The sequence below is a fragment of the Culex quinquefasciatus genome, chromosome 2, assembly GCF_015732765.1.
Source record: "Culex quinquefasciatus strain JHB chromosome 2, VPISU_Cqui_1.0_pri_paternal, whole genome shotgun sequence".
NCBI classification, from domain to species: domain Eukaryota; kingdom Metazoa; phylum Arthropoda; class Insecta; order Diptera; family Culicidae; genus Culex; species Culex quinquefasciatus.
Genome location: NC_051862.1, coordinates 86028872 through 86049004, shown reverse-complemented (window position 1 = coordinate 86049004; position 20133 = coordinate 86028872). Strand labels below are relative to the sequence as shown.

At 44.1% G+C, this 20133-nt stretch overlaps 1 protein-coding gene across 1 annotated transcript; it reads left to right on the top strand.

Moving 5' to 3' along the window:
- The first annotated feature begins 3606 nt into the window (after positions 1 to 3606).
- On the top strand, positions 3607 to 15647 carry LOC6037731 (succinate dehydrogenase [ubiquinone] flavoprotein subunit, mitochondrial). The gene is made up of 4 exons (XM_038253075.1): positions 3607 to 3897; positions 12764 to 14512; positions 14576 to 14910; positions 15092 to 15647. Exons 1-3 carry the CDS (start codon positions 3844 to 3846, stop codon positions 14753 to 14755), a joined length of 1983 nt encoding a protein of 660 aa, XP_038109003.1. The 5' UTR covers positions 3607 to 3843; the 3' UTR covers positions 14756 to 14910; positions 15092 to 15647.
- Positions 15648 to 20133: the final 4486 nt, after the last annotated feature.

Below are 20133 nucleotides of genomic sequence, written 5' to 3'. Positions count from 1 at the left end.
GAAAGTCCAGCCGGTCCTGCGGGACTGGCAGGGCGTGTCTCGGCTTTGTCCATCGGCGGAAGTTGCAGGGGATGTAAAAATGTTGGCGGTAGAAGTAGGCATCCGGGTGGTGATCACAGCATCAATTCTCGGTACGGACAGTGCCGAAAATTACACCCCAATAAATCTCGGATCCAAAAACCCAGCAGAACCATAATTCAGACGGTCTCTGCTTCATCAACTACTTCATGGAAAAAACTGGCAACCGCACTTCGTCGACGGGCGTCACCAGCAACCCCAATTCGGCAACAACGACGTGTAACAAGTTAACCTATACCCAGCCAACAAATAAATACGCTGGGGATCAGCCTAGCCGACGACTTCCGGAACAACCCGGCAATTGTGTAAACCATCGATGACCGCCACGACAGTAAATACATCACGAGCAGATCCGACGACACGAACGCCAACACTTCGTTCATTCCGTCGCTGGCGCATCGATCCGTAGCGGCTGATAAGTCAGTGTTTGAATGGAGAATATGCTGGCCTCGGACGCGATCCAAAACACAATGCGTGGAGACCGCCAACTGGTGCCAAGACTTACCCCGACAACCCATGTTCCGTCGCCGTCCGCAACGTCTCCAATCAACAGTTGAGTTACTCTTCCTCAAACATCAATTTGCTCAAAATAAATATTCTCTAGTATTTCAATTTCAACATCCAAAGTTAATCCTAAGGCTTCAGACGATCTTTCATACCTAAAATAACACAAAAACCTCGTATGAAAACTTCAAAAAACAATTTAAAACACCGAAAAAATGAATTCGATGCAAAAGGCCAAACAGAATAAAGAAATTTGTTTTGGTTTGGGCTGTTTTGGCCACGGTACAAACAAACAAAGCATCAACATAAACAAGCTGTCATCGTGTTAGGCCAGGGGCCAAAGCATATCTCGTGGAATCAAAACTTTCTGACGGGGCCTATGAAACTTTTTCATCAATATTCTCGATTATAATATATTTATTGAAAATTTTGACCACAAGGCAATACAATAGCAACAGTTTTCCATCCTTTAAGGGAATAAACTTTGAAATTACCCTAGTTTTATTGAATTGCAATTTAAAAAACTTTTCGCAAATTTCAACTTGATTTTTGTCAATGTTTTGAAAATGGACTTGGAACCTTTTACAATGTTTTGCTTGATATTGTCGTTAAAACCAACTACACTGACATTCCAATAGTTGGACACACCAGCAAACGAACAAGGCTGCAGCTCGGCAACCACATGATTTAGAAACAGCAGGTCTATAACATATGCAAAACAATAGCTTATACATAAGCCTTTTCAAAAAAATACTCTAGAAGTCAACACCGTGGTCCAAAAGGCACCTAGCGTTCAAAACCCTAAGAACGTTCCGATGCTTCACACCTGTACTGACTACAGCCACGCAATACAGTTATCTAAGCCGCTCTCACGCACACTAGCACGCCATTTGTTTTGCTGGACGGTGCAAAATTTAACCTCAATCTTTTTCGTGTACGTATTATCCACGCACCACCAAACCAAAGTGCGCCTCTCTTCTGTTGCGCCATACAAAAATTGAGTGGTTTGTCGTAAGCGTGTACATCAGCCCGTGGCGCAACAGGCTTCAACAGGTTGCGCTCGTATTTGGATTTTTGTCTACCTTCACAATACACGAAATACACACGCATGTAGATAACTCTATCCAGGTTTTTAAACGAAAATGGCGTTCGAATGATGAACGCCCGAAATGTCAAAATCACGCGGTGATACCAACATTACGAAAAAAGTGTACCATGGCATGACAGCCACATTTTTTCTAATGTTGGTGCTACTGCGCAATTTTGACATTTCAGACGTTCACCATTTCGAACGCCATCTTCGCTTAAAAACCTGGGTGGATGCTTGTTCAAGCCGCGGCGTACGCAGGCACCACGTGGTGGTGCCTTTACTAGGGGAAATATACCCATTTTAATCACACTAAGCCGTTCGACCAATTCTCATCACTTTTGCCGTTTTCCGCTATTAAAACAACATTTTCAGATGTATCAACAATGAAGAGTTGCTTGCTCACTTTGATATGAGCTACTTATTACTTTGGAACAGTCGAAAACACTTTATCAAGGCTGTAATTCATGATCAAAGTGCTGATATACCGATAGTAGAAATACGCTGAGAAAGGGTATAGTTCCCCTTCCATGGACTCTTGGCGGCACAAATTTCAAGCCGATGCTACGATTTGTTTATCGCCTTCGATGGCGAGACACAACTGCAGCCGTTCAAAATACCATCCTGATCTACCGGAGTACATCCTGAAACATCAGACACACGGACAACAACAGCGCATGCACACGTCACTCATGATCATCTCTATTCATACGACATCCAGCGGAAAAGTGTGCTAGTTGCGGGAACAACCTTACGCTGGAAGTGAAACTGGAACCAATCAGCTTTCAAAAACTCATTCAAACGTTTAGTTCTTAATCAGCATTAGCTTTAGTTCAGTTTTTGATGTGTGTTACGTTTTGTTTTTGACCAAACATCATTTTTCGCGAGTTTTTTCGTTCAGTTTAAATGCATGGTCTGGGGCACAGTTTATGTTTCACCCAAACCCTCGCCCAAACCCCAATGGTTTGACTTCAACTGTTCAGTTCCAAGATGGCGGCAAAACTCGTGCTGAACTAAATAACGCGAGTTATGACAAACAAACAAACTCGCACTTTTTGATAGTTGCAGAAACGTCAGCTTACACCGTGACTATTTGTTACTTCGGAACAGTAAAAAACACGAGAAAAAACACTTCATGAAAGCTGTAATTCATGATTAAAGTGCTGATAGGCCGATAATAGAGTTACACAAATCTTGGGGACAAGATTTCGGAGTAAAGAATGATCCTACACGGTCAAGTGTCAGAGTTCTACTGATTTGTTTATTTTTAGAATTTTTCTTAAATACTAGCTAGAAAGTTCTAGAATGTGGTTCTGGGTGAAGAGGCCTCGTCACGTACTTCGGTGATAATAGGTCGTAACTTATGACCTGCCGGGAAGGGTTGTGCAGTTGATTTTACATCGTTGTACCTCCTCCTGTCCTTCGGGGTCCGTAGCGTCGTAAATTACATGAGGTGTTGTGTGGGAACGTCTGTGCGTGGCTGGTGTGGTCTATGCGTACGTCGATGACAATAGGTCATAACTGACGGGAAGGGATGTGCAATTGATTTTACATCGTTGTACTTTCTCCTGTCCTTCGGGGTCCGTAGCGTCGTAAATTACATGAGGTGTTGTGTGGGAGCGTCTGTGCGTGGCTGGTGTGGTCTATGCGTAACTATAGAAATAGGCTGAGAAAGGGCATAGTCCCCCTACCTGCTTAACAGGCTATCGTAACCATTAAAACTACAAATTACAATTCTGATTCACCAGTTCGTTGTAGTTTCATCAGTTTCATCGAGTTTCATTCAAATTATTTATTTAGCGAATTGATTTTTATTCGGACTTGAAGCACCCTATTTCGATTCCATCAATTTCACCACGGTAACTCACGGCAAGTGGTGAGTTTGCGATTTTGACATTTTGTCTGTCACATTTTTCGCTAGCGGCCACGGAAAGCTCGCGAGTTGAGTTGGGGTTTTCAGTCTACAACACACGCGATTCGCACTTGTGCGCGGCGTTTGGTCGTGGGCAGATTAATTTTAGAGGATTTCTCTCTTCTCCCCCCCCTCGACTCGACTCGACTCTTCCCTTCGCCGTGGGTCGAGTTGTGAAAATCTCGTGATCGTCGTCGATTTCGCTAGTGGTGCTGCTGCCGTGGGTTTAAAAACTGTGCTGTGGTCGGTGTGACACCGGAAAATGAGCGGAATGTTACGTCTACCGTCGCTGCTGGCCAAGAGCGCCCTGTCCGCGGTAAGTGGCCCGTGAGGGGACAAACGGAACTGATAGCAACGCCTGCTGTTGCGCGTACCTTGCCAAGAAGTTTGGTGGCGTAGCCAAAACTTCCGACGTTCACTTTTTTTGTTATGTAATCTTCCGATTATTTGCAGCAAAAATTAACGAATTTTCGCCTGATAATTGAAACATTCAACGGAAACGAGCGAACTGAAGCGTAGCGAGAAATTATTTGCAGTGAAAACTTATCAAAACTATGATAAATTTAATTGCTTGAAGCTTCCAGAAGCCAGGTGAAAAACGCGTCAGAAAAAGTGCCACCAAAAACAAGCCTCTTTGGAGAGAGAGGTTATGTCAATGATTGCGAAATTCAGTTTTCCGAATGAAATTATGTTGCGTTTTCCCGATAACAGATTTTCCAGAAAAAAAAACAGTTCGTAAACTAATGTTTACCAGAATCGAGAATTAAATTCAATAAAAAGCATGTTGTGCTAAACATAGATTATTTTTATCATGACAGATGATACTGTATCAAGAATTTAAAGTAATCAGAAATCAATCAAATATTATCTGGAAAAGCGCAGTTATTCCCAATAATTTAAATGAATAATTTTCCTGATTTATAAAAGTACGAACATTTCTTGGATTACTACAAATTACAGTGTGATTAACTTTTGACCAAAAATGTTGCATAACTTGTTAAGAAACAAAATTCTTCTTTCATTAAGTTTTTAATCCATTAGTTGAAAAGAATCAATGATAAATAAGGAATTATGTTTAAATTGATTTGTATGTTGTCAACAACCATTGCGTGACACACTTAAAATACGCCGAATTCAATGAACACAAGCTCTGTGTTTAATATCAAGCCAATCAAAAAAGATCCACTGCGGAATGAAAATAATTTCCTCGGCGCTTGACTTGCGTGACATACGCCGGCAATTATTTCCACCAAATTAATACCTAATTTACAATGTGATTCAATTTTGAGCTTGAAATTGACACGAAGCCTCGGGCGTCGAAGAAGATAATAGTTGTTATAATGTACAGATCAGGCCAACTATAGCTATCTTCAATTTAATGTTGCTTTTATATATAATTTGTATGAGTTTTCTTTATTAAAGTTTATATAAATGTTTCCTAATAGCTGTTCTGATTGGATTAAACAGTAATATTACTAGTGTCAACTAGTTTTCATAGTTTTAGATCTTTTAGATATATGTATCTCAGGCTTGAAATTAAATTGTGTGGATTTTTAAAAACCTTAAGGTGGAAATTAAAAGCTACCTCGTTTAGCGTCCTTAACTCAGTTAAGCCATACATCATTAAGCAACAATTTAATCAGGATTTATTTCAATTTAGTAGATACACAGAACAATTTTAATTGCGTTTTCTCCGTTGCACTTTTTTGATCGGGGGACAATAATGCGTAGAACGGCAGTTACGAAAAACTTCTTTTGTTTTATGTTTTTCGTCACGAGTGTTTAGTATTTTTTATGCCTTTATCCTGTTCGGGATTGCCTCAAAAGGCCGAAACTCAAAAGGCCGAATTTTGTCTTTTGCTCAGAAGGCAAAACGTCTTCAAAGGCCGAATGTCTCGAAATGCAGAATTTTATTCATATTACAACGATTTTCATTGATTTTGATGATCAGAGATACAGTAAACTAACAAACTATGATACTTTTTGGAATTTTAAGCGAAATAAGTACATATTGAGTACATTCTGTTTATGTTTACCTATCATTTTGTTACCATGCATACAAGTGAGTAGAGTAAATTGAATTAAAGCATTTCAAAAGTGTTCCAGTTTTGTTTATTGATTTATGGTGACGATAACCGAAATTTTATCATTCGTCACCAAGTATTTAAATGAATTCAAATAATTACAATTGTTTTTTTTTGCGGCAAATAAAATAAAACTTTAAAAATTTAGTTAGCAGCAATGCTAAATAGTTATGCCTTCTTTATTTCGAAAGCTATTTTTGTTATGTTTCCATCCTCGCCCTGATAAAAAGTCTAAAGTCGTTGGCAAAAAAAAATTAATATTACTATATAACTACTGTTGCAGATAACAACAAAATACTTTCGATTTTATGAACTTTATTTATGATTTTAAGGTTATAAAATTCCTGTGGCAATTTAAGAAATTATTAGTGAGAGGATACAGTTTTCAGAGAACTATCTTACGTTTAGTGATTTTGCCTCATACTGTTGCTATCGTGCAACAAAGCCTTTTAGTTGTACACAGGAGCGCGCTAAACCAATTAGAATAATCAATTAAACATATTTAATGTCGCACAAGATTATTAATCTTACCCAGCATTGAAGAATAATTAAGGTTTTTTTTTTAATTTGAAGTTAAGCAATTGTTTTAGCCCTTTCAGCACCTATTGGTTGAACAAATTGATTAATAGGACTGTTTTCAGTTCAAAGCTTAACTTTACCTACTAGGGACTCGATTAAGTATAATAATTAAGACTAATTTAACAGTGAGGAACTGCAAAGGAAGAATGACTTTCTCTCGTAGCTGAACTGACAACCGTTTTGTTATCCCGTCTTCATGGCACGCGATGTGTGCCCTCTACGCAACCTTTTCCTGTTGTTTCGATCCCTTTTCTTGCCAGTGGGCTTGTTCCGAGTCCGCCGGTAAACTATGGGGAATGTGGGGCTCGCTGTGCATCATGGCGCTGCTAACAACTACGGTTTTTTTTTTTTAAAAAAAAAAGCCTCGCCCGAAAAGGCGGAAACGCATTCCAAACAAAGTGGAATGCGTTTTCGCCTTTTTGGGCGCGGTTTGCCTTATGGGATTCGGCCTTATGAGAATTCCGCCTTTCGAATAATTCGGCCTTTTGAATTTCGGCCTTTCGGGATTCGGCCTTTTGAGATTCGGCTGTTTTGGCGTCATTCGATCCGTCTTGAGGTCCCATAAGTCGCTATTAAAAATTATGCAGTTTAGTTAAGTACTTCAAAAGTTATGCTAAAAACGATTTTAGCAAAAGTCCGGAAAATTGTAAAAAGGGTGGTTTTTGTAAGAAAACCCGTCATTTAGATTTCACATTCTATACATTTTCAGAAAGGTATTTAAAAAACCTTTCCAACGCGTCCAAGACATTGAAGATCTGACAAATCTATCAAAAGTTATAAGCACTTAAGTGTTATTTATACGCTTTTTGGAAGCCGGATCTCAGATATGTTGATAAAAACGTTGTCCGGATCTCTCACCCTGGGCCTTGTAAAGTCAAGGGGCGTGATTTGATCCTAGTGCATTAGTTAAAATTTGGGTATATATTCTTTTTTATAAGCACTATGGACACCACTTCATGCTACGAGAACTCGCTTTGTCGCAGCCCCAGGGCTTAAGCGTTGACCGATAAGCTGTCTTCGTGAACTAGGTAGTTCTCCGATAGTGAAAATATCACAATTGCACAAGACACCGCTGCTTCTGTGACTTTTTCACTATCACAATGTGGGATTTAGGTTGGGTCTTCAGGATAGTACAATTGATTTGTTGCTTAGCATTAGCATTTAAAATAAACCTGTATCCTTTCCAAATCAATTTGATGTTAAAGTTATTTGCAATTGTTAAGTAAGAGTAATGCTGTCAATAAACTTTGATTGATGTAGAATACTAGGCATTCTTTTATGTCAAATTGTCCATAGAGTCTCGATCAATCAATAATGTTATGATATCGGACAAAATTCGTTGATCTGTTGAACTAACGGTTTTCGGATTATGGTTGTATCGACCATTGTTGCTGTTGGAAGTCAACCCTAAGTGCGGCCCTGGTGATTAGTTTAGTTTAGCTTTAGGCGCAGTAGGCTTTGCCAAGCGCATCTTTTATATAAACACCACCCACTCTGTGTTAACTCTCTTTCCCCGAATAAACGCCAACTCGTCAGGTTGTGTGGCCCAGCAAATCGCGTGGCGCGTCGCCAAGGAAACCGCGAACGGAAGGAAAAAGTTTTTCCACGTGCGCGGACACCCGGGAAGGTGACGTAGTTTTCGCGATCGAAAAGTGAGTTAAGTTTTTCGGGAGTAAGACGCGAAAAGAACTGTGCGATGGAAAACGAGTTTGTGTCGCACGTGTTCGACGGGACGAATTTCCCGTGCTGGAGTTTGCGGATGGAAGCGGATTTGAAGGCGCAGAAACTCCACCACTGTATCGAGCGGACGCTGGAGGAGGAATCGTTTTTCACGGTGGTTGCGGAGGAAGGCGTGGCGGAGCGGGTGCGGAAGGAAGCACTGCAGAAGTCTCGGAAGGAAGAGGACGAAAAGTGCAAGTTGTTCCTGCTCAAAACGATCGCCGAGCCGCAACGGGAGGCCGTCCGCGGAATGTCATCGCCGAAGCTGATGTGGGAAGCCCTGAAGGAAGTGTCGGACCGGAAAGCAGCGCGTGCCGGAAGTAACGGAACGTTTCCGTTCAAGTGTCGCGTCTGCGGGAAACCGGAGCACACGAAGGTGAACTGCCCGTGGAAGAAGAAGGTGAAACAGGCTGCCGGAAGTGTGCAGCAGCCGAAGAAGGGGAAGGCGCATGCGGCGGAAAGCAGTGCCGGTGCCAAGGAAGACGTGCCGTTCGTGCCAGAAGCGGAAGAAGCCAACAATGAGGAAGCAGACGGAAAGTTCCGGTGGGTGCTGGACAGTGATGTTTCCGAGCACATGGTTGGTGATTGGAATCTGCTGGTGAATGTGCGTCGGATGGAAACCCCGAAGGTGGTCAACGTGGCCGAAGCAGGAGTGACGCTCGAAAGTCACTTCGTCGGAGAGGTGAAAATGAAGGCCGGCGTCGGAAAAAGGACGTTGAACTGCACGGTTCACGACGTCCTGTACGTGCCTGGATTGACGACGAATCTGTTCTCTGTGGAGAAGGTGGCTGAGCGCGGAATGGAAGTCTCGTTTGGCCGGAATCATGCTCGCATTTCGAAGGACGGAGATGTCAAGTGCACTGCAACGCGGAACGGAAGTTTGTTCGTGCTTGACGTGGAGCTCGAAATGTGTGGATCGGACGTGGTGGCTGAGTTGGAGAGTCAAGAAGAAGTGCCGGAAGATAAAGTGTGCACGGACGATCAACTCGACAGTGAAGAATCGGATGCAGATGACACAGTGCAAGAAGAAGAAGAAGTGCCCGAAGAAAACGCAGTACCAGAACTGGAGGAAGCTGCGGGAGAAAGAAGAGGTCGCGTGAAGAAGCATCCGGCAAAGCACCTGCTGGGCACCTGCTGGTCGCCGAGTTTTGTGCTGCAAGTGGGTGTTCAGGATCAAGAAGGAAGAAGATGGTATTGCTGCCAGGTACAAAGCTCGTCTCGTCGTGACGGGGTGCTCGCAACGTGCGGGGTACGACTACAAAGAAAAGAACGCCCGAATCGTCGCTCGTGAGCTGCCGGCAGAAGCGGTGGAACAGCTGCACCAGACAGAAGTACGGAAGCCTCCAGGATTTGAGAGGGGGAGTAAGGTGCGAAAGCTGGACAAATCGCTGGTTGGCTTGAAGGCGCTGCAAAACAGGCAAAAGCGGTACAAGTTCCGGTTGCTGTTCAAGAAGATCTCGAAGCTTGAAGGAGCGCAAACGGAACGAGACCGTCGATCCGCTGCTAGGAGTTGCGGACGGAGACCGGGGAAGCGACGTCGTCGATCGTCGCTCAACATTCGGTTTTGCCTGCGAACCGATCAGAACCGCCATCAACTCTCCGGTGGCAAGTCAATAGGAGAGCAAGTACACTACGAAGAAGATCTACAAGACCGGAAGCGGATGAACCTCGGAGCATCCGCAACAACAACATCCGTGATAGCTGGCCAGGAAGAACACACCAAGTTGCCAGTTCCTCCTGACAAGTGACCAGCTCGCCGATGTGTTCACCAAGGGCCGAAGCTGTTTCGACCGAGAAGCTTCGAAGCACTTTAGGTTTGAGAGGGGGTGTTGGAAGTCAACCCTAAGTGCGGCCCTGGTGATTAGTTTAGTTTAGCTTTAGGCGCAGTAGGCTTTGCCAAGCGCATCTTTTATATAAACACCACCCACTCTGTGTTAACTCTCTTTCCCCGAATAAACGCCAACTCGTCAGTTGCGAATCGAGGAACTACGGATCTTTTGACGTAAATGGTCATTTCTTTTTCAAATCGCGATTTCTATCCTATTTGTATATTAGTTCACAAATTTTTATGGTTTTTTTGATAGAAGTAGTACTGCAACAGTTAAAGGAACGTTTAGTTTTGATGGTAATGCTAACCGTGGTGACTTAATTCCAAGAGTGGGAATAGAGTTATCTAAGCCCGCTCTCACGCACACTAGCACACCATTTGATTTGCTGTTCGGTACAAAATTTAACCTCACTTTTTTTCGTGTACGTACACGCAATACATGCGCACGTAGATAACTCTATACGACAATTTCATCATACGATGAAATGAATGAAGATTTTTTTTTGTTCGTTAAATATTATCACTTACGTGAAAAGCAGCTCGTGCAAGGCGTTGCAAAAGGCGCAAATAACTCAGTTCAACGAATAAATAAATAAAAACAACAAACATTCAACAAAATCTGGTCAAATCCGCCCTTTTCACAAATAAAAGTCGAGCACAGTTTGTATGTGGTAAAAGTGACTATTTTTGTTAAATTTATGATGACTTGTGTTGGGACCATGAAAACAATAGCAGATCTGCGCTCACTGATCGCAGCTGGATCTGCCATCATGTAGATGCTTCCCGGTCACGACGTTCTAGCAGCGCTGGATATGCTTACAGCATTCTAGCAGAAATGTTCCACTGTTCTGACAGGATTCTGGCAGAACCAGCTCTGCTAGAATATTTCGTGACTGGATTTAGACTCTGCCTCATTTGTCTATTGTATTGCGATGTAATTGTACCGTGGAGCCGCACCGGTGGCTTATAGTATATTTTGTACATTTCAGTTTCTTTGTCCGTAATAAATCAATTTTAACCTGTTGCAAAACATGTATTTATTCACGGTTCGAATATAATGCCACAACTCGTTTTAAATTTCTGGTTATGAATTTGATTTCCAAGTTCCAAAAATGATTCATTTAGAAACTTCTTCAGCATTGTCACATTTTATTATTAAATTTTTCATCTCTCTGCTGTAATGTTTTAAGTAATTTTAAGTAATATTGCATTACTCCCCAAGTTTGAAAAAAGTTTCCAAAATCCATAGCAAAACCAATAAATTTGTACCTCATGTTATCTTTTATTGAAGTTTGTGGTATTTTACCGTCGTGTTATTTTTTTAACTATGCCATTGGGACGATGTTTTAAATATATATCCAACCAACTAAATTTGCCAGCGTACATTTAGGACCTTCATAAACCACGTGAACCACGAGCATTTTTTGGATGTGGACAATTTTCCATGCGAAAAAAACGTTTTTGTATGGAGCGTGAACAATTGGGTACTAAAGCCCTATATCAATTTTTATGTACAACGATAAAAAACACGATTAAAAACAATTTCTGATCACTTTTTTTCATTTTAATGCAAAATTTTTTTTGACAAGACAACATTTTTTCGATGTATCAACTATGGTCCCCTTGGAACGAGCTGTCAAGTAGGAACTTTTCTGTCAAGAAGGACCGCGAGGTTAATTTTTCAAAATTGATTTAAAAATCCATTTTAAACTCTTTGTGGTCGTACAAAGGGTCATTGTACTCAGAAAAATAAGCTTTATCGCTGTAAACAATAATATCAGCAATCTAAGCTTCATTTTAGGACCCAATTGGCAACCCCTTCTCAAATGCTACTGGAAAAGTTTCAGAAATACTGCTCTTTTTATTGTCAATTTTGAGAATTTTTGTAATTTTTTCAATTTTTTTATCATTATATATTTTTAAAACATTTAATTTATCTCGTTTAGTTTTACAGTTTTCCTGATGGCTTTAGATCAGTTCTAAACCCTTAAAAAATATTATTTTATATGTGAATTTTGTAAAGAAGCAACCCAGGGAGATTTCCATTTTTGTACATTCATTCTACATTTTAAAATTTTCTTTCTTTCTCAAATTATGATTTGACACGCTTTGATGCGACTTAATAGTTCAAGTTTACATTAAAAAAACGTTACTTAATCCACCCTTAGGTGGTTGGCGCCTTCCTCACATTTAAGGCTACCAACTCTTTCTGAGCAAAAATCCGTATACTTTACCGACATGACACCATGGTATAACAAAAAATGTCAAGGAATTATTTAGATAATTTTGGAATTTGGGAATTAGACATATTTTTGTTAAACGTTTAAAAGTTAACAAAATATCAAGTTTTTTTTCTAGAGTTTTTATTGGAAAGGTCCTATAAATACAAGCACATCACAAGGTTTTCACAAGCTTTAGAAAGCCTTTTGATCTTTTATTTGATAAATATGTTTAGTAAGGAATTTGAAAAGAACAATTATTGACAATCAAGTTTGAACTGAGGAAAACCGCAAACTGACAGTTAAATAAAAATATCTAATTAGCAAAAGCTTTGACCCAATCAAAAAAGCAATGGAAGTTGTTAAAATTCCGTACAAATCCGTACTATGCGAAAAATTCCGTACAAAAATTCCGGCCTGTTTAAAATCCGCGGAGAGGGTCGAAAATCCGTACGGTGAGGAAAAAATCCGTACAGTTGGTAGCCTTAATTACCACTATGTACAAACAATTATTGCTAGTAATGTTTTTGCAAAAAAATAGCAATTTTTTAAAGTGTTCTGCGATAAAATTACTCTTCAAGCTAGATTAATTTATTGTTATCTTCAGGTTGATAAGACCAACAGCAAACAAGCAGAGACATAATTTGCGTAGTCTGATGTTTGATGTTCCCTTTTGCAGTTGTTGCCGTTGGGCACGTGTCAACGATTACAAGACTGATACTGACCGAAAAAAAAATCTCTCTCCTATTCCAGACTCGTGGCCTGGCGGCGCCTTCCGCCCAGCGGGGAGTGCATTTCACCGTGGGCCAGAACAACGCCAAGTCGAACGCGGACGCCATCTCGAAGGAGTACCCGGTGGTGGACCACACGTACGATGCCGTCGTGGTCGGTGCCGGTGGAGCGGGTCTCCGGGCTGCGTTCGGTCTGGTGGCCGAGGGCTTCAAGACGGCCGTCATCACGAAGCTGTTCCCGACGCGTTCGCACACCGTTGCGGCCCAGGGCGGAATCAACGCCGCGCTCGGCAACATGGAGGAGGACGACTGGAAGTGGCACATGTACGACACAGTGAAGGGATCCGATTGGCTTGGGGATCAGGATGCGATTCACTACATGACGAGGGAGGCACCGAAGGCCGTCATTGAGTTGGAGAACTATGGAATGCCCTTCTCGCGTACTCCGGACGGCAAGATCTACCAGCGTGCATTTGGTGGTCAGAGTTTAAAGTTTGGCAAGGGTGGTCAGGCGCATCGATGCTGTTGCGTTGCGGATCGTACCGGCCATTCGCTGCTGCACACGCTGTACGGCCAGTCGCTGAGCTACGATTGCAACTACTTTATCGAGTACTTTGCGATGGATCTGCTGATGGAGAATGGCCAGTGCGTGGGCGTGATTGCGCTGAACCTGGAGGACGGTAGCATTCATCGCTTCCGGTCGAAGAACACCGTACTGGCTACGGGAGGTTACGGTCGTGCGTACTTCTCGTGCACATCGGCGCACACCTGTACCGGAGACGGAACTGCGATGGTTGCCCGTGCTGGACTGCCCTCGGAGGACTTGGAGTTTGTGCAGTTCCACCCGACGGGAATTTACGGTGCCGGTTGTCTGATCACCGAGGGATGCCGAGGAGAGGGCGGTTACCTGATCAACTCTCAGGGTGAACGCTTCATGGAGCGATATGCACCGGTGGCGAAGGATTTGGCCTCCCGTGATGTCGTGTCCCGTTCGATGACCATCGAAATTCGCGAGGGTCGTGGTTGTGGCCCTGAGAAGGATCACGTTTACCTGCAGCTGCACCATCTGCCCCCAGAGCAGCTGGCCCAGCGTCTGCCCGGAATTTCCGAAACCGCTATGATCTTTGCCGGCGTTGATGTGACCCGCGAACCTATTCCAGTACTGCCAACTGTCCATTATAACATGGGCGGCGTTCCAACTAACTACAAGGGCCAGGTGCTGACCGTCGACGCTAGCGGTAACGACCATGTCGTGCCCGGACTGTACGCCTGCGGAGAATCCGCCTGCTCGTCGGTTCACGGTGCTAACCGCCTCGGAGCCAACTCGCTGCTGGATTTGGTCGTGTTTGGCCGTGCCTGCGCCAAGACCATCGCTGCTGAACATCGCCCGGGTGAGAAAATCGCCGACATCAAGTCGAACGCCGGCGAAGAGTCCGTCGCGAACCTGGACTGGGTGCGCAATGCAAACGGTGCCATTCCTACATCAGAGCTGCGACTCAACATGCAAAAGACCATGCAGACGCATGCCGCCGTGTTCCGCGAGGAGAAGACCCTGCAAGAGGGCGTCCGCAAAATGGGCGAAATCTACAAGACGATCAAGGACGTCAAGGTGTCCGATCGGTCGCTGGTGTGGAACTCGGACCTGGTCGAAACGCTGGAACTGCAGAACCTGCTGCTGAACGCCAACATGACCATCACCGCCGCCGAAAATCGAAAGGAGTCACGTGGTGCCCATGCTCGCGAGGACTACAAGACCCGCGTCGACGAATACGTAAGTTGTGGTAGTGTTCGTTCCATTCTAGTTCCGCTTCTAACCCGACTTTCTCCCCCACAGGACTACAGCAAGCCCCTGGAGGGCCAGCAGAAGAAGCCCGTCGAGGAGCACTGGCGCAAGCACACCCTCACCTGGATCGACCCGGCCACCGGCGCCGTCAAGATCGACTACCGCCCGGTCATCGACCAAACCCTCAGCGAGGAGTGCAACACGGTTCCGCCGGCGATCCGCTCGTACTAAACGGCGCTTCTCTTCATCCGTTTGCTTCATTACAACACAAGCCCAAGCTGCATCACAACGGGTGTGATTGTGACTGGTTCCGCACAGCGAGAGAGAGAGAGAGAGAGAGGGAGAACGTGGAAACCGGCAAAGTGATAGAGTATTACTTCTAAACTGTAAGTAATTGAGCGAGAAATGTTTAATTTTTCACGGTCACCGATTAAGATGGAGGTGTGTGTGTTTTGCTAACTGCTGATCTCGCGGGTCAATCCGAAGCTGATATGGCTAATCTTGCGCACGCGCCATCCCACACATGACAGCGTTGCTGATTGTCTTTTCGTTTTGATTTCCCCCTAGGTCCAACCAACCAATCACAATGATCGGCGCGCGTATCAAAAGCCTCGAACAGCAGCGTACTCTTCATTGCAAACATCAGCCTCAACATCGCTTCGTAGTACCCAGGGATAACAGTAGTTACGAACAAGCTACACCAACACCAGCTGTTTTTCAAAAAACGAACGAATTCGAAATTGTGCTTAATTTAAAGTAGAATGGAACATGAGAGGAAAAAGTGAACGTTGCGTGTGTTTTGATGGAAATTATTTATTGTAACACTAGACAGACGGTCGTACTTGTACGAACCAGTAGTGAGAAAGAAATGAAAAAAAAACTTCAAACTAATAGTAGCTTAGTTTTGATTTTTGGATTTGACTGAATCCGGTACTTATTCTGGTTTGGATTAAAAGTTGATGCTGAAGTGTTTCCGCGAAGTTATTCCTGGCTACGTACGCACCTTTTGACTTTTTTTCTGTTCCTTGAAAGATCTTTCCGTTTAAAATTAGGTTGGAAGGCAACAACAACTACTACAACAAATAAACACTAACGTACACAAATAAAACGTTATTTATTGTAAGCGCTGGGTTGTGTTAGTTTTTGTGAAAGAAAGTCCTAACATTTCATCAAAAAGCTCTACGAGCAGCAGATCAAAAGAGAGGGTGATTTCTTGGTGATTTTCTGTCGGAGAGCGAAAGAAATCAGGCGACTGGTTTCTAAGAAGTTCAGATAGAGAATGTTTATTCAAACTGATTTAACAAATAAGGTTAACTACGATCTGTCCCAAACTCAAGGCTTGCTGCACTCCAACACTCCTCCTCAAGCTGCGTTGGTTTGGAACTCTTCAACTCCTTCAACAGCTTCACAAGCTAGATCTTCAGCAGCAGCGACCATCAGGAACCGGAGCGGCTCTGGTCGTCTCCCATGTTCGGCATTAGCTTCATCCGCTATAGCAACTTCTGGCAGGTCTCCGACTGCGCCACGTTTTCGGCTTGGTCCTGATGATCGTCGACCTGTTCCTCCGAGCTCCAATTCTTCCGTGGCGTTCGGATACCGCTGCGTCCGCTCAGCGTCGGTCTTACCCGTCTCAATCCGGTTGCTCCTCTTGCGTCCCAGAGTGGACGCACTGATGTCAGTCCGTGTGTTAAACGCAACGTACAGCAAAGCACTTACTAGACTCTGGTAGTCGTCCTTCCGGGGCAGCGATTCCTCCTCCTTTTGCTGACGTTTCGGGTAACCTTGATCAATTCTCACAGCGATCGTTCGGATGTACGCGCTTTGGTCCAGCCAGAACCGTCCGTTCGGCGATCTGTCGAACGATCTATCGTCGGCCTTCTTCCTCACGAACAAACAGGGGTCCGCATCCGACGGCTGGTACTCCAAGTTTCGCAGCACGTCAGAAATCTGCTGGTTCCGGACGCGTCCCGCCTGCTCCAACCCGTAACAGCATTTCTCAAGAAAGTAGACATCGTCCGGTAGCATCGTGCCGGACTCAAATCTGGCCGAGTTCTCGTGCAGGAACTGGATCTCCTCCTTCAAAGCACGTATCCACTTCTCGCCGTCCGAGTACTCCATCACATCAGCAAACGTACGGGAATCCCAGCGCACCTGGAAAGGCTCGACCACGTCCCGAAAGCGAATCGCCCAAGTCGAACGATGAACACTTCGCCCATCTTGCAACTCCTCCTGTCTCTCTGCTGTCCGGATATCGACGTCTTCGGGCGACAACGTATCATCAACGTCGTCCGTATCATTCCGTCCGTCGCCAGACACCTCCGCCTCGAAACCGCTGGAGTCTGCTTCGATCGGGTCATCAGCGTTCTCCTCGCCATCGTAGACCGCACCGGCAGGATCCTCACCGCCGTCGTGTTCACAATCGGGCACTAGAACAACGGGCACGTCATCAGCCACACATTTTTTCGGGATGACTTTAGAAAATGGATAAAGAACGATACTTCCCTGCGAAGGTTCGGTTTCCCGAACCTCCTGATGTGTCATAAAATGACAATGTCGGCTGATGGTCCTCTCGTGCGTCTCCGGATCGATGGAACGAGACGAGCGACACTTGCGCTCCGAGACTCCATTCCGCCACAGCGCTTCACGAACCGGCCGCATCTTGTAGAGTCCACCGGCCATCGCCGCGGATCCAATCACCTTGTTGTTCTTGAGAATCCGGCATCCGCTCGCATCGAAATCGACCTTGGCCCCGCAGGCAGTCAGCTTCTTCACAGAGATGATGCTGGTCTCGAACTTGGGCACGTACATCACATCGGACAGGACAACGTCGTTTCGTTTGCCCTCCGGAGACTCCCAGATCAACTTACATGAGCCAACACCCTCCGAGGTCGTCTTCTTGCCGTCCGTAAGGTAAACGTCCTGCTTAACGCTCCGATCCATCGACACGAAATAATCAGGATTGACGCACATGTGGGACGTAGCCCCCGAGTCGATGATCCACACGTCACGGCCGCTTTTCTTGTCCAGCGTCAAAAACGAAAAATTCTCTTTGACGTCCTCGTGAGCAGTCTTCGCTTGGGACAGGTCCGGCTCGGCCTCCAACTGACTCGACTCACCGTTTTTCGCTCGACAAAACTTCTCCTTGTGGCCCGGCTTCTTGCAGAAGTAGCAGATCAACACCTTCTTGCGCTTCTGGTGGTCAACCTTGAGGACAGATTCGCCGGTTCCGCGAGTTCCACTTTTGGCCACCTCGTCCACCAGTTTCATCTTGACCAGCTCCAGAGTCAATTCCTCGTCGGACCTCACCTCCACAGCCGTCGTAAGCGTGTTGAACGAGCTAGGCAGACTCCGCAGGATCATGGCCACACACAGGTCCTCGTCCAGTTCTTGACCGGCCATCGCCAGCCTCTCGAAAATTTCTTCCATCTGCTGGACATGCTGCTGGATGTCCTCTCCTTCCGAGTACTGCATCCCGCACAATCGCTTCAGCAGAGCCACCTTAGACGTCAGGGTGACCGTCTCAAAGTGGTCCTTCAGGGCGTTCCAGCAGAGCTTGGCCGTCGTCGCATTCTTGATGAGCGGCAACTGGGTGTCCTCCATCAGCAGCCCGATCGTGGCCCGCGCCCTCTGGTCGCCGTTGTCCCAAGCTTCAATCTCCGCCGCGTTGAGCACGGCTTGGTCCGCGCCAGCAGCACCATCCGATCCGGAACCGACAGCCGCTCGCCGTGGAACCGGCTTCGTTCCGACTACGTACCGCCACAAATCGTCCCGAATGAGCAGGAACTCCACCTTCCGCTTCCAGCTGCAGTAGTTGGTTCCGTTTAGCTTCACCACTCCAATCCGGTCCATCTTCAGTGGGGGTCTTGAAAATTTGCTTCGTGAAAAAACTTCTTGATGTTTGTTTCGTCGCCTGGTTACAGGTGCAGGCCCATAACCTGTCGGAGTATAAGCGCCTAACCATTTATAGTGTGCCTATCAACTTTCATTAAAGCAAAAACTGTTTTATTTTTAGTTTGAATTCAAAAACTAGTTGTTATTTTACTGTGTATTGTTTTCTCCTAAAATCTTCCCTATTGTTGAGTCTGTTTATCTGTTGCCATTTCTTTTGTCACGGTGTTTTGTTACAATTTTTGGTCCAAAGCATGTTATAAAAGTTTACCAAAAATACAATAGTAATATTTGTGTTAATCCTTTAACCATTCCATAAATTGAGTAAGGGCTCAAACCTCACTTGTTTGAAAAAAAGGGGTGAAGATTGAAAACAATAGACAGTAACAGAGAATTTATTTTTATAAAAATCAAGTATCAATAGTAAGAGAATGATGAGCGTATTTTGAAGAATAAATATGAGAAGCTAGATGTATTAGATGTAAAATTAGACAATAGTTAATAAATAGAGATACAAAACAAGCTTAGATTATACTGCCGTTCTACGCATAATTGTCCCATGTTCAAAAAAGTGCAACTGAGAAAAACGCGATTGAAATTTTTCTACCGATTTCTGTGTTTCTACGCATAATTGTCCCGTGGGTTCCTATTCGCCCTATGTGTCCCTAATCGCCCCAGTTAGCAGTTTATCACCCTTAATTGTGATTCTGTAGCTATACAACAGATAAACAAGGCATAATGGTTAGTAAAACTGATGATTCCGTGTAAGAAAATACTTGGTGGGACAATTATGCGTAGAAGTTTAACGACAAACAGACTTGGTGTTGTTTTCAATGAGTTTCCGAACAAAGTACCAGATTTTATGTGTTTTTCTTAAAGTACACATCAAACTAAACTTAAAAATGTCATAAAGTCAAAATCGTCCAAAACTGACATGGGACAATTATGCGTAGAACGGCAGTATAGTAATGATAATTTATAGGACAGATAAAGAATTATTCAAATAAATAAATTCGCAATAAAATCAAAAAAGATTAGGCGAATGATAAATAGACTTGATATTACTAGTACATTAAGGAAAAGTATATTTTTAAGGAAAAAACAAAACAAAGTTTGTAACAGCAGTATCAATTGATAGAAAAGAGTGGAAAAGCTTTGAGAGATAAGAGAATCAAAAGTTAGTAAAATTAAAAACAAATGTTGGATATTAAATAGAAGAATCAGTGAAGAGTTGGGAATCAGAAGAGCAAAATAAAAATAGGAGATAGGTGGTAGCTGAGAATGAAGAGAAGAGAAACCCCGTTGTGCGATGTTTCAGGTACATCCACAGCAGTTGACTCAACATACTGCGAATCAAAACAATACCGTCTACAATCACAAATTACTTCCCTTTCCCACATTGTCGCGCCCCTTTCTTTTAGCCGTCTCGACTCTGACCCGCGGTGGTCAAAGGTTTACGATCCGTTTCCACAGGCCACCAGCTAAGTCATCATGAAAACCAAGCCAACGTGGAGGTAAGAAAATAGGACACTCGCAAGGAACCAGAGCTATACTGTTCTGATCAAGATAATTCGGATGATCTAACAGAACTACGGATGTAGTTAGTTACGCTCCTTCCAGGATGTTCCTTAAGTGGACGTCAACCGAAGAGCACGCAACAAGGTCAGTGCCATTGCATGCTCTTAGGTATCAATCCTTGGCCTGCACGTTTACTACAGTAA

What these genes read in the sequence shown, in the direction of transcription:
- LOC6037731 (XM_038253075.1), top strand. Translation starts at nt 3,844, where the DNA reads ATGAGCGGAATGTTACGTCTACCGTCGCTGCTGGCCAAGAGCGCCCTG. An exon ending in CCAAGAGCGCCCTGTCCGCG is followed by an intron (nt 3,898 to 12,763) that starts GTAAGTGGCCCG and finishes CTCCTATTCCAG; the next exon opens with ACTCGTGGCCTGGCGGCGCC. An exon ending in AGACCCGCGTCGACGAATAC is followed by an intron (nt 14,513 to 14,575) that starts GTAAGTTGTGGT and finishes TCTCCCCCACAG; the next exon opens with GACTACAGCAAGCCCCTGGA.